Source organism: Hippocampus guttulatus, chromosome 12 (genome assembly GCF_054856545.1).
Source record: "Hippocampus guttulatus isolate MCC_2025c chromosome 12, RoL_Hgut_1.0, whole genome shotgun sequence".
NCBI classification, from domain to species: domain Eukaryota; kingdom Metazoa; phylum Chordata; class Actinopteri; order Syngnathiformes; family Syngnathidae; genus Hippocampus; species Hippocampus guttulatus.
Window position 1 is genome coordinate 19,401,874 of NC_141272.1, and position 16,830 is coordinate 19,418,703.

General features: G+C 40.4%; 1 protein-coding gene across 1 annotated transcript; it reads left to right on the plus strand.

Moving 5' to 3' along the window:
- The first annotated feature begins 1,525 nt into the window (after positions 1-1,525).
- Positions 1,526-16,567, plus strand: LOC147197762 (phosphatidylinositol transfer protein alpha isoform-like). Its single transcript, XM_086125610.1, has 12 exons — positions 1,526-1,683; positions 4,009-4,039; positions 7,879-8,024; positions 8,371-8,462; positions 8,635-8,642; positions 8,837-8,911; positions 10,414-10,485; positions 10,622-10,699; positions 10,782-10,892; positions 11,004-11,126; positions 13,565-13,635; positions 13,707-16,567. Exons 1-11 carry the CDS (start codon positions 1,667-1,669, stop codon positions 13,607-13,609), a joined length of 798 nt encoding a protein of 265 aa, XP_085981736.1. The 5' UTR covers positions 1,526-1,666; the 3' UTR covers positions 13,610-13,635; positions 13,707-16,567.
- Positions 16,568-16,830: the final 263 nt, after the last annotated feature.

The window sequence follows — 16,830 nt, forward strand, 5'->3', positions numbered from 1 at the left end:
ACAGGCCTTGACCTGACTGCAGGTTCACTTCCAACCTCCACAGGCTGTGTGCTTGTCTCCTCTTTGTACTTGGAGGAGAACTTGATGTTCCGTTGTTCCCCTGTTGGCCTGGTGTGATTCGCCTTTTTGTGTCCTCACCTCCATAGCTTCAGCCAGTTTCCTAAGCATCTGGTCGTGCCTCCACCGAAACCGACCCTTTGTCAATGAAGTTCTGCAGCCGGATAAGATATGAAGAAGGGAGGCACTGACCATCCAACAGAGGGCCCAGATTTGCTCAGTCCCAAACCACTGGTGGATATATTGTGTGCTGGGTAGGCTGTCGTAGGATGATCTAATACGGAAATTCAGCCAAGCTTGTGGCATTTTCCACGTCTGGCTAGCTGATTGCTCGGCTTGCGAAAGCCTCCCATGTTAACCTCAGCGACAATGAGATCCTTCCTCTCCTTCCTCGGTACACTTTCATTACGGAATGTCCTTCTTTACTTATTTCTCATGTCCTTGTTTACGATGATGCTTGTGCAGCGTGTTTTACCGGAGACAAATTCCTTGTGTGTTGTTCTACATACTTGGCCAATAAAGATGTTTCTGATTCAGATTCTTTGTCACTTTGGACCACAGCGATGGTTGGTGCCCCCAACCGTGGCCCATCCACCCTGCTTGGACCCTTCCCGCTACCTCTTTAAAGCTGCAACCTGCTCACTGCCTTCCATACTTCCTCTTCAGCCCTCCATTTCCTTCAAGTTGCCATTTTCACCTGTGCATCACTCACTGCACAGCCGTCAAAAGGCATCGGGGGAGACCTATCCATTTGCAAGACGTAAATATGTAATGTATATACTCCAAAATATACGCAAGTATTTTCACAGTTCCTTTGCCCCTGCAAAAAATAAAATAAAATCACAATTCTTCACACAAAGGAGCTAATCCAAAAGCAGCCATCTGCAACCCATGGCTCCAGAGACACTTATGGCTCTTTCATCCTTCTGTTGTGGCTCTTTGTGACTTTTGAAAATAATGGGTAGTTAAATTTAAAGTACTTTGATCATTTTTCCAATGTAATTCTTAATATGAAGATTACAGTGTGCTTATAATATTGACATTTTTTAAAAAACATATTTTAATTTGTCGGGTTGGTGCACAAAATGTATTTTAAAAATTTTCAAGTGCAAAGATGCCATTTTGACCACTTATAATTTGTTTAAAATCTGTATTTGCTCATTTCACGGGCCACGTAAAGGGTTTTGTGTTTGACATCTGTGCATTAAGGCTTATGTTTGACGACTGTAGGGTCCAAGTGGGATTTTTGAAATGAAGGTGATTTGCCACCTTAATTCGCAAGTGGGAGACGTGACAACTTTATGGTCGTTTTCAGATGTAATAATACTTTAGGTATTGTACAACATTCCTTTAAAACACGAGCGGGTGTGTGTCAGCGAGAGAAATTTGACTTTTTTTTCCTGTCCGGTGCCGCTTGAACGCAGCACGGCGACGGAGTTACCTGAAACTAGGTGGGAGTCTCTGCCCCTCCCTTTGGTGAGTCTTTTTTTTTTCCCAATCCTGGACGAAAGACAGCGGCGTCAGGGGAGGCAGACGGTGAATTGTCAACTTTGAACAAGAAGCTGCTTGGTGCTTTACATCCTTTCGCTCGGACAAAGACGCCCTCAACATGTTGATTCGAGAATTGTGAGTCATTTATGTTGTTTCAACTTGGCGAGATTGTCATTGTGTCTGTCAGGAAACATTCGCGGCGTCAAAGTGAAATATTTCGTGCTCGCCAAACTTTTACTTGTTTCGCGATGTGAGCGTCCCACGAGATGTGGAGTTTGCTTTTTATGCTGTGGATTTGTTCAGTGCGTTAACCAAGTCCAGTTTTGAAAGGATATGCTCTTTTAAAGTAACTCGTTGTTTTTTTGATGTTTGCAACCGAGCAACTGAGTTCAAGAAGCGCACACTTCCACCGGTTCCCCGACCTCGTGACACTGCGACGTAATTAAACAGGAAGAGGACTTTACTGCTGAGCTTGCTATTGATTGCATTTACTCAAATTTAAACAATATTATCACACAATACACACCCAGTGTTATGCGGAGGTCTAGTATATCGTTAAGAACTCTAGAAAATATTAAGTGGAGGCTGCTGATAAGGAAGGCAATGTTAAATTCGTGAAGTTTTAAATGGGATGATGGAGTGGTTTTGCTGTGTATAACGCAAATTTCACACGGTATTGCAGTGGCCAAATTGTACAATAAAATCATTGTTGGTTGACTTAACATCCAGTAGTTAGCTGTCACCTGACCGCAGTCCAAAGTGCATTGAAGGGAGCAGACACGTTCAATTATTACACCTTAGTCACACCAACCCTCATCTAAAAATAAACTCGATATCAAAATATTTATTTATATAATTGTCATTTCACTTAAAGTGCGTTGAAACAACAAGCCGTGGGTTATTCCATAGAAAATCAAATGTAAAGCGCGCATGAAATATTCCTGCCCTGCTAGACGGACAATAACACGTGGCAATTAATTAGATATTGTGTCAAGGAGGATGAGAATGTTCCAAATGGGACACACGCACGCACATGCGCAGACACGCACACTGTACATGGTTATACACACCAAGCCCTTGTCTTTTGTCTTGATTTGTTTGTTCATTCCCTCTTCCTCCTCTTTAGGTTTCTGTGAAACTTGTTTTAGTATAAGTACCAGGTAATGGGAGTCAGCAGATGGCAATATTGATATGTACATCTGATTTAATCCCCAGTTTTAACGTCAAAAGAAGATTCACCCAAACTATTTTAAACACTGACTACATTTTTTTTGGGGGGGGGGGGGGGGGGGTTGGTAACATTTGAAGTGCCACTGATGGAGTTACTTAACTTTTGGTAGCTATCGGCCATCAGTTGGAATTTAGCCTTATCCACCTCTTACAGCGCGCAACTGTGCCACTTTACGTCATATGGAGCAGTTCAGAATCTACATTTATCAAAGAGCAAGACAAAAGAAAATGGAGAAAAAAGTACAGTACAGTAACCCTTCACACACGCTTCATCTTTCAGGGCTGCGCTGTTCCACTGATTTTTTTATTTTTATTTTTTTCATGCATTACATTTTTTTTTTTATTGTCCATTGTGTTCTCCAACCTAATTGGCTAAGGGACTGTAGACTCAACAGTCTCCGCGCCTCATTGCTGTGCAGCTTGCCAAATTTTCTTCATGACAGTATTTCTAAAAACAGTCAGTTGTTTGTAAGAAAATGCTTATTTATAGGTCTCATCTTTGGTTTCATTTAATAAAGTATTGTATACGTAATAATTGTAAAAAAATAAAGATGACTACTTCATGGATTTCACTTATCACAGGTTGTTTTTGAAACATAAACCCAGCTATAAATGAGGGATTACTGTACTGTTTCAACGGCAGGGAAGGGTAGGCGCCGGGAGCTCACAAGATGCAGCTGGACCCACGACACATTCCTGGATTATTTTAACAGCATAATCGCAAGCGCTTTTTTGAAAGCCGTACTAAGTGACTATCTGAAACATTGTTCGCTTCAGGTGTTGGCGCTGTACGGCAGAAATCACAAATCAGCTTCCTTCATAAATTACTGTGGCTGTACGCAAACTGAAGCACAGTTTGTCAACCAACGCAAAATTTATCCAAACATGTTGTTCGTGAAGCGATTTTGTTCATGAACAGGGACATTCATGAACCAAGGTTCAGCTGTAAAATACATGACAGTGGACATCTAGTGATGTTGGCAGACATGTTTTGCCATTGGAACTTGGCTTGCTCTGATCAACCAATCAGAAGAGAGACAAATACTGAAGTCATTGAGGGCCAGCTAGTTGGTGCTAGCTGGCCTTCCCTGGAGGAGGAGGAGATTGTTGACATTGACCGAGGAAAGTGAAGAATGATTTGATGTTTCGACAATGTGTTAACATTTACTGAAGAGAAAATCTTTTGTTCTGCAAGTGTTCTAACGTCTGATGTTTGTGTTTCTCTCCTAGCCGAATCGTCCTGCCCGTGTCAGTCGATGAGGTAAAGACTTTCCCATGTACTTAATACGTCAAGGCCTGTCTAATTTGATGTTGTTGCAGTTAATTCTGATAATTGCAAAACAGTCCATCCAATGTTCATAGAGCTATTTATTTTCTCTGGACTAAATACCTTTTATGCTGAAGTGATGAAGCATTTCAGGATGTAAAAAAAAAAACAAACAAACCTCCCAACCTTTTTTCGTCAATGAGTCATAAGGTGTGCATAGAGATGGGGTGTTGTCCCATGTGGTGTTAAAATGAATCAAGTATCTCTTGGGCACAGGGTTGGGACTGCATGCCGACATCAATTTACGTGCAGCCATGCCTTTTGTAACGTTTGCAAAATGTGTTGAGATGATGCACTTGCAGGCATTTGATCTTACAACCTTCTCATCCAAAATCCTACTTCAAACAATCACCTCTTCCTCAACACACTGCAGAAGCCGTTGTCTCAGCCAGACAGAAATGAACTGATTTCTACGTGACCGCTTTTCCCCTTTTGATCTCTTGGAACACAGTAACGGAAAAAAACCAATTGAGACTTCACGCAGTAAAGTCACTTGTTGACTTATATCTAAAACTGGTATCTTGATAGTTGGATATGAGCCACTCTGAGGGACACGTTTGAATATATTGATCTTGAACTGTATATGCTAAATCTAGTAGTCAGGATGCAGACGAGCAATGCAAAACAATAACAGTAATGCCGTTCTCCCTATCTATGCACAAATGCTGACAGAGGTCTTCACTTTGTGCCGAGTTTTCCCAAAACTCAGTTTTTAAGGACATAAACCAACTTTGCACATGGATGAAAATAACGAAGAAGTGTTTGTGTGGATATGATTTTTGATATCAACAGTCCGGTTCGTTTGTTTCCTAGTTGTCTACCTGCCCACAGAATTTTTCAAGGCAGAACATGGATCACTGTCAACTTTTGCGTTTGGAGCAATACCTGATGTCTTTAAAAAAAAATGTTTTTAATATACCGGTATTTTGATGAAGACATGGCCATTCTTTAAGTGCCATTTGAAAGTTATTTCGGTTTCATTTGCGCCAACCTTATTGTTGTGGATGTTTGTTTCAAGGAACAACAACTCAAAGTGTTGGCATGTGCGCGCAAGGATACGTTGTGATCTAAAATGATGGATTTGAAGTTATCTGTAATATTTTAGTGAATGGGAAAGTTTATAATTGATTATCTTTTTTTTTAAATGACTAAACCAAGCAGGCGATGAAATGCTTGAAATTCACAGATTCCCCGTGACACAACTTTTAACATTGTTTCACCAGTCCACTAAATACGCTTTCAAATAACCGAGGAGGAGAGAGTGCGCATATTGGCTCAACATGTTCAGACCAACCATGCATATCAAGTTTATCCTGTATGTCAATTGCAGTTTAATGTAAACTGGTCGCCCTGAAATCTCACAAAGGCTTGGATCGCGTCCTCTAGGAAGCAAAGGAAACATTCTGGTTAGACGTGCTTCGTGACATTCCGTTGTTTCAACTCAACCTTGCATAGACACCTCCTCTTCATTCAAGGGAAATAGTTTTTTCCAGATTGAGAATGAAAGGTAGCCAGTCACCTTTCCCGAATAGCTCAAGGTGCCAGCATTTCATGTACAATTCACAGAGGGAACTGGCAAAGAATGGCAATCTGAAGGACTGAGAGAAGCATTTTAAAACGGTACACGTCAGCTACGATAGTTAACATGCTGTAAAAGTGCGTCCCATCCCTTGATTATCTTAGGAGCCGTTATGGCTGTTGCTCATTATGGCATGCGTGTGCGGTAACGGGTCGGTCGCGGGAGGTTGGTTGATCGAAAAGTAAATCTTCGGTCAAAAAAGGTTGAGCACCCCTGCTCCACAGGATGTACTGCAGGGAACAAAACATTGAATCATGAAGGCTCATTGTGTATTTGTAGCCAACGTAGTCATTTTGATAGAAGGCTAGTATAGCTAATTTTGAAGGCTTTTAATTGTTTGCGGCTTCAGACATATTTGTTTTTTGGTCCAATATGGCTCAACATTTTGGGTTGGAAGGGAAACTGTTCACTCGCTTATTCATTGAATTGCCTTGATTGAATATGGTGGTAATTGATCATCATGAAGAAGAAATGTATTGCTGGCAACACACGGAATTGAGAGAGACCAATAATTAAAAATAAATAAATAAATACCCTCACATGTGGACTGACCAGTACCTTAGGTTTGTGGGGACAAAGATGGAATCCAGTGGTCGAGTGGTTAGTGTGTCAAAGTCACAGTGCAGAGGTCGTGGGTTCAATCCCGGCTCCGGCCTTCCTGTTTGGAGTTTGCATGCTCTCCCCGTGCCTGCGTGGGTTTTCTCTGGGTACTCCGGTTTATTCCCACATTCCAAAAACATGCAGGGTGGGTGAAATTGTCCCTAGATGTGAGTGTGAGGGCGGATGATTGATCGTCTCTGTGTGCCCTGCGATTGTCTGGGCAACCGGTTCAGGATGTCCTGAGACCAAGAACACTAGGGCTCAGACTCGCACCCAAAATTTCCATTCCCTAACCATGGGTGTATTCGGAAACACAGTCCAAGCAGGCACTGTTTCACTCCAACCGTTGGGAAATTCAGAGTGATGCTCAGTGCTCCAAAAAAAAGGATTGCTGGAGCCCAGTGCGTCAGGCAGCACATGTGGAGACAGTTCAAGTACTGTACGAGCTGTTGATTGCTTTGCAGTCCTTGTTGTGGCACAAGAAAGCCACATGCTAGACAAGCGATACGAAAAAAGTCACATTCAGTAATGACTCGCGAATCTGCATTGGCCAAGCTGATGATGGTGGAATTTTTGTTTGGCGTTCATCCAATGAGATTTATGAAGACAACTGCCCAAAGTAAACATACAGTCATTGATGATATAGGGATACATGTCAGGTCAAGGCACTGGGGAAAATGGCTGTCTTTACATCTTCGAAATATGCACAAGCTTATGGTGGCATTGTGGACGCTTTTCTGATCCCACCAGTTGAAAGGATGTTTGGGGATTAATGAGATCATTTTTCAAGATGATAATGCATCACCCCCATCCATCCATTATCCAAACCACTTATCCTTAGCAAAAACTGTGAAAACATTCCTTGAACAAAAAGACATATACGGTCAATGTCATGGCCTGCAAGTAAACCGGATCTCAATCCAATTGAAAATCTTTGGTGGAAGTTAGAATAAATGGCCACGACAAGGCTCCTACCTAAAAAGCTGATCTGACAAAAGCAAACCGAGAAAGTTGGAGCCAGACTGATGAAGACTGCTGTTTATCACTCAGAAATCTACGCCTGTTTGACTATGAGCTGAGCTAAAAACCAGAGGTGGTGTTGAAGTGTCCTTTTTGTCTGGGTTTTTTTTCATTCAGAATTTCATGATTTCAATTTGTTTTTCCCTCTGATTGGTCCACACAAGTAACTGTTACTATCACCTTTAACACCCCCCCCCCCCGATTGCTTTGAGTGTCTTGAGTTGAGTTGCCATTTGAAACGACCTTAGTTTTTTTGTCATTGTCATTGTTTTTCCTACAAAATTGAACAACTGAATGAATAACCTGTGACGCTGAGATTGGCGATTGCGTAATTTTTGCCAGGGTTTGTATAACTCGAACAAAGTGATGCCATGGGAACTCAAGCAAGCAGTCATTTTTTTTTTTTTTAAATAAAAAAAAATTAAGTTGTATTTTTGACGAGACAAGGATTCGGACAACCATGATACACAAGTGGCACCTGCGTATAATTTGCATGACCAGCCAAACTGTGGAAAAAAAGTGTGACTTACGGTTCGAAAAATAGGGAAAATTAAATTTTCATCTTCTCTTGTAGTATCAAGTGGGCCAGCTGTATACGGTAGCAGAAGCCAGCAAGAATGAGACCGGTGGAGGAGAGGGCGTCGAAGTGGTGGTCAATGAGCCCTATGAAGAAAACGGGGAGAAGGGACAATTTACCCACAAGATCTACCACCTCAAGAGGTTACGTTGCATGCCATTACCTGAACATTTATTGGGCCGCCCGGAGCTAAGTTGCAAGGAAGCTCTGACTAATACTGTTTTGGACGTTGATCGACCCTAAAAAGCAGTGCCACATCAGACTGGCTTTTGAAATTTTGGTTTGCGCCACAAAGTCTTAAATCATGACCAAAAGGGTGCCAGTTGAATCAATTGAGGCATCAATTCGTGCTTACTTCATCGACCAGTTGTAATGAACCCTTTCATGCACCCTGTAACCTGATAACATGATAATCTGTCCACCGTAGTAGCCGCTGTCCCTGAAAGGGTTCATCCATCCCGACTCATATCATCCTATTTTTCTCGACAGTAAAGTGCCAACCATCGTGCGACGGCTTGCTCCAAAGGGATCTCTTGAGGTCCATGAGAAGGCCTGGAATGCATATCCCTACTGCAGAACCGGTGAGTGCCTCCGAATACCACAAAAAAGATAAATAAATAAATTGTGGTGTAAATTTATAGTCTGTTAAATATCTGCCATTTATCATTTATGAATGAGAAGATAAACTCGATGTATTAACTTTAAGTCTCTGCTCTCCACTTTATCCATCACTCGTGGACAACCCTGATAAAGTTCTCAGTGTAAGTAATAATTTCCTTTGTGTTTATTCTTTGGGTGAAACACGTTTTCATTAAAACATGCCGGACAAAATGAAATGTCGTGACGCAACGAGGCACTCGATGAGCGTGTCTCGGGGTGCTTGGGTTTACCCGTGCTATTTCATAGAGTGCATTGGAATATGACTGACGCTATGCCATATGTCCTTTGTTTCCAGAACTCATACATGAAGGACAATTTTGAAATTAAGGTTGAGACTTGGCACAAGCCGGACATGGGAGAAACGGAGAATGTAAGTTGTGTGCTGTGCTTGTGTTAGGTTGTGTGTAATCTAGAAATTTTCTGATGTTGCTTTGACTTTCCGATTGTAAATCCTCTCAATAAACTCGCATTGTGTGGTGAAATAAATAACTTTAGTGGTTCAATTTAAAAAGCGAAACTTTTAATATTTATGACAAATAGTGAAACATTTGAAGTCATTTTGATGATGACAGAATACAGATAAAAACGCATGTTACCATATCAAGAAAACAGAAGATTTACAGAAACAACGAAAAAAAAGTTTAACAGAGAAATTTGGGAGCATTTGTACAGAAACAGCCAATGTGGAGAGAAAATGTTTTGACTGGCAAATGCATTCAAAACATTTTTGTTAAGCACTTTGTTACAGCTGCAGCTGTTGTGAAAGCGCGATATAAATCAGGATATATTGTATTGTAAAACTTATTTGCATGTACGTACAGTCCACTTAGCTTTCGGGTAAAAATGTTTTTTGGGGATATGTGTATCATACAGAGTATGACTTGTGGAACTGAACTACTGAAACAAACTTTTTTTTTAACTTTGCCTCATAGCAGACTGAAATTGTCAAAGTAATTTTCAAAAGTTTTTTGGAACATGAGAGGGGGGGAAAAAAGTAACATATTGAACAAATAAGACTTCAGTTGCCTTGTGTCAATTCTTGTGCAAATGATCATGTCCTGGATGACTGATATTGTGATGTTAAGATTAAAAACAAAAAAGATGCTGGAATTGATGCGATCAGGGTAATGATGTTACCGTATTTTCCGCACTATAAGGCGCACTGAAAAGTATTCCATTTTCTGAAAAGCTCACAGCGCACCTTAAAATCCGGTGCGCCTTGTGTATGGTCATTACGGTAATACGTCAACCCCAAGATGGCTCCTTGCTGGAGTCATGCTTACAATGTTATAACTTGCTGTTGATTCAGTGAACTGTGTCACTGCTTTATTCAATACTTTTTTGTTGCAGCTCCGAAAAAAGGAGAGCTATGGTGTTGTTTTTTTAAAACGCACACTTTATTAATGGTTTTCACAGTCTCAACAAATACGGCCACGTCTTTGTCCGTCTCCGTGCCTTCTCTTCTTCCGTTTGACTCGAGAGGCGTTCATGTCCGCCTCCGAAAAACGTAAATGAATGATTCCTTCAATGAATCTACGAAAATTGATAATAATGCATCAAAAGAGAAAATCAAGCGAGGAAATCACAAAATAAATTCTGTAGGCCGTCTACAGAATTTATTTTGTGATTTCCTCATTTGTGAACACATCACTGTACACAACAAAGGAATAAATAACAAACACTTATGAGAGAGTCCAGTCTCCTACATTTTACTGACCTCTGATCCTTCTGCTGGAGCTATGCTCAAGGAAATGCCAAAATAAATTCTATAATCCAGTGCGCCTTTTAGTGCGGAAAATACGGTATTTGAATTTATTTGTATGTCTATGTATTTTGTAAAACAATGGCTTGATTTGAAATGCCATGTTACAGATACACGGACACGAGAAATGGGATAAAGCTCAGATTGTACACATCGACATTGCTAACCGTGTCAGTGAAAAGGTAAGAAAGGAACAATAACTTGGAGCTACACAGATTTCATCTCAGTCCACTCAGAGGAGATGATTTATTTATTGCCTTGCTTGACATATACTGTCTATCATATGTGATTAAATGTGCGCATGAATACTCTGTTAAGGAGTACAAAGCAGATCAGGATCCCGCCAAATTTAAGTCTGCAAAAACTGGAAGGGGGCCCCTGGGACCTGAATGGAAGGTAGGCATTTTCACAAGAATAATCACATTTTAGTGTGGCAGTCATACAGATTGGTTTTTTTTTTTTGCTTTTGTGATCGCAGAAAGACATTCTCAACGACCCCAGCTGTCCACATATGTGTGCCTATAAACTCGTCACGATAGAGTTTAAGTGGATGGGCCTGCAGTCAATGGTGGAAAACATCATTCTAAAGGTTTGTCAGTCATACTACCATCTAGTGGGCTGATGCGCGAACTGCAACAAAGAAGTGCTCACGTTGTCACTGGCCTGTTGTATACCTCCACTAACGTACTCTTTTGTGCAGGCGGAGAGGCGCATTTTCACCCACTTCCACAGACAGCTATTCTGCTCGATTGACAAATGGATCGATCTTTCCATGGATGACATCCGAAAAATGGAGGAAGAGACAAAAAAGGAGCTGGATGAGGTGACTGAACAGTATAGTACTGTACTTGTTTGCTTCCTAAATACACTGGCGCCCCACCGTTCCAAGCAACCTATTTTTTATTATTATTATATTTTTTACGAACCTCGGGAAGAGAAAAATTAAGACAAAAACACCAAAAGGTGTGGATGGAGTAGAATGAAAACAAAAGAAGTAGGAATGGAAGCAAGATTACAAACGCATCAGTTTGTAGTTTTTACTTTCTGGGACAATTTGTTCTTGCAACAGGCCGATTTTCACATGAAAATGGACAGTAGCACTAAAATGTTTGGGGTCCTACCTTCATTTCAAAATGTGTGTCCGCATGCGTATGCATTGTGCATTGTTGTAATGTTACTGCTAAGTAAATAATTTTCTAGGCAGTTCATTCTTTAAAATGATTAAATAGATATAAAACATGAGTGGGGGTGATAACAAAATGTGAGCAACTTTAGTCATCTTTATTAATAGTGACTGATACACATCAGAGTTTTTGAGAATGCTCATCACCTCACTGTCTAAAGCAGGGGTCGGCAACACGCGGCTCTTGAGCCGCATGGCTCTTTAGCGCCCCCCCCCCCCCCCCCGTGACTCCTTTAGAGCTTTTTCAAAAATGTTTGAAAATGGAAAAAGATGGGAGGGAAATATATTTTTTTGTTTTAATATGGTTTCTGTCAGAGGACAAACATGACACAAACATTAACGTTTTCCGATGCTGTAAAAATGTATCGAATAAATATTTAATGTCAACATTTCGTCAACGAATATTTGCGTCATAGCCTGCGACACACGTTTCTATTAGCAGGGCGGGATGTCAGTCAGGGGGCTGTTGTAAGAAAAAAAAAACAGCTGCCTTTCATGTACAATTCACCAAGGGTACTTGCTAAGAATGGGAATGTGGGCGGCCAAGTGAAGCATTTTTAAATGATACCTCGTTCATTTTAGCAGCCGTTAAGGCGTTGCTCATTACGGCATGCGTGTGTAAGTGTGTGTGTATGCGCGCATGTGCAGTAACTGGTTGATCGCGGGAGGTTTGTTGTTCGAAAAGTAGATCTTCCGTCCAAAAAGTTTGGGCACCCCTCCTCTAGAGGCGGGGGGGGGGGGTTTAATAGATACATACACCATGTGTTGCCTTCATCATAAGGCTTTTTATTTTTTGCGGCTTCAGACATATTTGTTTTTTGTTTATTATGGTCCAGTATGGCTTTTTCAACATTTTGGGTTGCCGACCGCTGGTCTAAAGTGACAAGAGTTCAGAAAGTAGCAAAACATGAATTTACCTTGTCCTCGCCACTTTTTTTTTTTTTAATCATCTGCCGACATTGCTACTTTAGTTGGAAACAAGGTTGGAATGATTTTTGTTCTTTTAAGCTACAACATCAGATATATTTGTACTGTACAAAAAAAAAAAAAATTATCTGTATATGGCTATACCAGGGGTCTGCAACCCAAAATGTTGAAAGAGCCATATCGGACCAGAAAAACAAATGTGTCTGGAGCCGCAAAAAATAAAAAGCCTTATAATGAAGGCAACCCATGCTGTATGTATCTATATTAGCTATATTAGCCTACTCTCAAAATGACTGAGTTGGCTACAAATACACAATGAGCCTTCATGATTAAATGTTTTTTTTTTCTCTCTGCACTGTGCATCCTGTAGATCAGGGGTGCCCAAACTTTTTTGACTGAAGATCTACTTTTCGATCAGCCAGCCTCTCGCGATCGACTTGTTCCTGCACGCGCGCATACTCACGAACTTACACACGCATGCCATAATGAGCAACAGCCATTACGGCCCCTAAGATGAACAAAGCGTGGGACGCACTTTTGCAGCAATAACTATCGTAGCTGACGTGTACAGTTTAAAAATGCTTCTCTCGGCCCTCCACATTCCCAGTCTTTGCCAGTACCCTCGGTGAATTGTACATTAAATGTTATTTATGTATTTATTTATTGATTTTTAAAAAAAGTCACCTCCCTGGTATCCTGTCCTGCTAATAGGAACGTGTGTCGCAGGGTATGACGCAAATCCTCGTTGACAGAAATGTTGACATTTAATATTTATTCGACACATTTTTACAACATAGGAAAACGTTAAGAATGTTTGTGTCTTGTTTGTCCTCCTACAGAAATCATATTAAAACCAAAAATATATGTCCCTCCCCCATCTTTTTCCATTTTCAAACATTTTTGAAAAAAGCTCCTGCGAACCACTAGGGTGTCGCCAAAGAGCCGCATGCGGCTCCAGAGCCGCAGGTTGCCGACCACCGCGCTATACATAGGAAGTTGTCAGTATCGGTTGAAAATTTTCATGTCATGCATCACTACTTGGAAACTATCAACTGAGAGGCAGACGTGCTAACTCTTTTTTTTTGATCAAATGGAATTGGTTGTTAGACTGCACTGGAATGACGCATGCCGACAATATCCCTCTTCCACAGATGAGACAAAATGGTGAAGTTAAAGGCATGGCCATTGATGACTGAGGGCGAAAGCAATTTTCTTTGTCCAGGTTGGTTAATAATTCATACATTTCACATTTTGTCTTATCTAAAACATTTTTTTTTTAAATCTGCTTTTCAGTTGGTGCTCTTCATGCAGACTGTACCCTTGAAACACTGGACCGAGCCCTCCCCTTTCTGATCCGAGAAGGCTAGAGTTCCTTTATAGATGCTTATAATTATACATTCTAAAGCAGTTTGGAAAAAAAAATGGTAGCATCTGTCAACAAGTTTGCGAGGTGCTTGAACCTTGTAAATTCACTGGCATAAAGCGACCTATACCAGTTATCCTGTCAGTGATTTGTCATGTCTGAATTGCACTCGATTGATACATTACCATTTTATTGTTGTATGGTCTCCAAAAGACGAAGTTGTTCGACTTTTTTTTTCTTCTTTCTCCTTTAATACAATGAAACGTGTTGCTTTTGAGACTTTTGTTATGTCAGTTCCTATTGTTTGGGGCTTACAGACGATCCTTTTAGTATCTTTTGAAGGATTCCATGTCATCATTTGAGTAACCACAAGAAAAACCACTGGTTATATGTTCTATTAAAACTCACTGATATTAAGTACTGTATTTATTTCCATTTTCAAAGGATCATTCAGAGGTGGAGGAAAATGCTGATGTAATGGCTCGGTGAGCTAACTGATGTTTTGTACACACGAACTTTTCTTTCTTTCTTTCTTAGTTTTTTTTTTTTTTTTTGCAGGTGCTAATGTCATTATCACTCAAGTTTGCAAAGATTTGGGAACCTATTCTTGTCTCTGTTGGATGAAATGGTATTGGATTTAATGTCATCCATTTGAGTGTCTACCAATGTATGTCAAATGTACACTTGTCATTCCTTTTCATCTTCTTTCGATTCACTTGCAGAACCAATACTTGTCGGGAAATGACCACAGGATATTTTGTATAGGCGTTTATAATCATTTGTGGATTAGGTTTACTCGATGTTTCCTGTCATTGATGGAACCTTTGAATCGATTGACTTGGACATTTCAAGGAACACATCTCGATATGGAGGCGTTTACATTCACAACAACACTTGAGACAGCCTGCGTGCGCATGAGCCCAAGTTGCAAGGAAATAACTTCACAAGCATCACCAGCAGACAGTGAGAACGTGGATGTCAACCGTAATACACAAATAGTCATCAAAATATCAGCCTTCGGGCCGTGTTCAATTTCACTACACTTAGAGCAGCTAGCGAGAGGACATTGTTGGCCATGTACAGACACTCCGTTGTTTATTTTATTTTTACTGTTTTCAGCAAATTTTACTGTGCAAGTTTTTTTTGTAACATCAGTTTTTGTCATTAGTGTAAAATATCCATTTTTATTTTTTACCCCTTCAAATTCCACTTTTTTAGAATGCGCACGGTGTACAATTTCAAAAATTATATTTTTGTGGTCACTGTCAGTAGTATTTAGCATGGTCTTTTTTTTTTACAGAGCAGATGAAACTATTACATTGTTCATTTTCTGAACCACTTATCCTCACTTGGGTGGTGGGCGTGGTGGAGCCTGTCCGAGCAATTTAGAGCCTTTAATTAACCTAGCATCAATCCATCCATCCACCCATCCGTTCTCAGAACAGCTTATCATGTTTCTGGAATGTGGGAACACCCGGAGAAAAACCCACGCAGACACGACCACGGGGAGAACATATCAAACTCCACGCAAGAAAGACAGAGCCCGGAATGAAATTCACAACCCCCAGTGGACTGCCACTCATTCAGCAAGATTTTAGGGTCTGATTCTGACCCCGTGGTTGCAAGGTGTGCTCTTAAAAAGAAAAAAAAACAACCTAATTTTTTGTGAAGATTTATAAGTCACAAGTGATTAGTCATCAAGCATTGAAAACAATGCTTTTATGCAAGTCATCCTGTGTGGAGTCACCAAAAGACTAAAAATGGAGCAAGTATTTTCCCCAAAAGCTGTTAAATGTAAACACTTTGGTTTAGTTGTTCAAATGTTGCTCATTGCTGCTTTTCACTTCGTTTTGTACAATAATGTGTGTGTGTGGGGGGGGGGGGGTCATGTTTTGGAGCATTGAATGGTTTTTGTTGCATTTGCTTTTTTCTAGGTCTTCGTTGTTATTTTAGTATGACAGAGAACCTGACAGGGATTCAAAAATGGCTCAATTTTGAGTTTTATTTTAATTGCATTATCTTTTATTCATTTAAAATTTTAACTGTTAGATGCAAATTGAAAGTTAGGGAGCAATAGCAGTTATTTTAATGGAGTCAAGAGGTGTACTTTTTGTTTTTTGCCTTTTTTGTGGAATAGAGTTCTATTAAAAATCAAGTCTGTTTTTGTGGGGATTTACGTACTTGTTGACACCAACCGGGGGTTAAACAAAGTTGACATCTGAAAGGTCAACAATGTCTTATTTTCTGAATACTGCAGTTACTCCATTCGAGTATATTTTCATCTAAGTTTTTTTTCACCCTGATTTTTGTTGACTTGTTTCATTAAGTCAGCATTAAACACATTGGTGTTATTTTAGCATTGGAAAATGTAACTGTACATACGATGTCAAAACAATGTACCCATAATCCTATTATAGAAATTAATCTGACCAACGGGAAAAAATCAGCTTCTACTATAGTTAATATGGCGTGGGTGTGTGTGCGCGCGCGCGTTTGTATGCGTGCACGTCCGGTAACGAGTCAATCGCGGGCTGTTAGTCCCTTGAGAGGTTTCGGCCAAAAACGTTGGGGACCCCAGCCTTAAATGCTCCTCATGATCAGGTGTTGCAGCTGTCTAAACGTATCAGTGGGTTGCACCCCTGACTTTGGACGAAGAGGTTTTTTTTCCCCATATATACACAGTGTGTGTCGATTCTGGTCTCGAATGGAAAAGGCAATCCTGGTTAAGGTAGTGTCTGCACCAGAGAAAAAAAACCTAAACAAAGTAAAAGCATCTTTTTCGATGACAAAATGTACTCCTGTGGTTCTTTTCTCTATGAAACGTGCAAGGAAGGCGTTTGACATGCCGACTCCTTGTAAAACTGTCCCTCCTCAGTTGCCGTACTGTGCGGTTCCAGATATAATTGGCCATCAATCGACCTCTTACCATTGACCTTTATAATTTTAATGTCTCACTTTTAAATAATGCAACATTAATATTAAACAACACCAACAATACTCCTATGAGACATTACAACACCAACAATACTCCTATGAGACATTACAACACCAACA

What these genes read in the sequence shown, in the direction of transcription:
- LOC147197762 (XM_086125610.1), top strand. An exon ending in AAGATCTACCACCTCAAGAG is followed by an intron (nt 8,025 to 8,370) that starts GTTACGTTGCAT and finishes TTTTCTCGACAG; the next exon opens with TAAAGTGCCAACCATCGTGC. An exon ending in CTAACCGTGTCAGTGAAAAG is followed by an intron (nt 10,486 to 10,621) that starts GTAAGAAAGGAA and finishes TACTCTGTTAAG; the next exon opens with GAGTACAAAGCAGATCAGGA.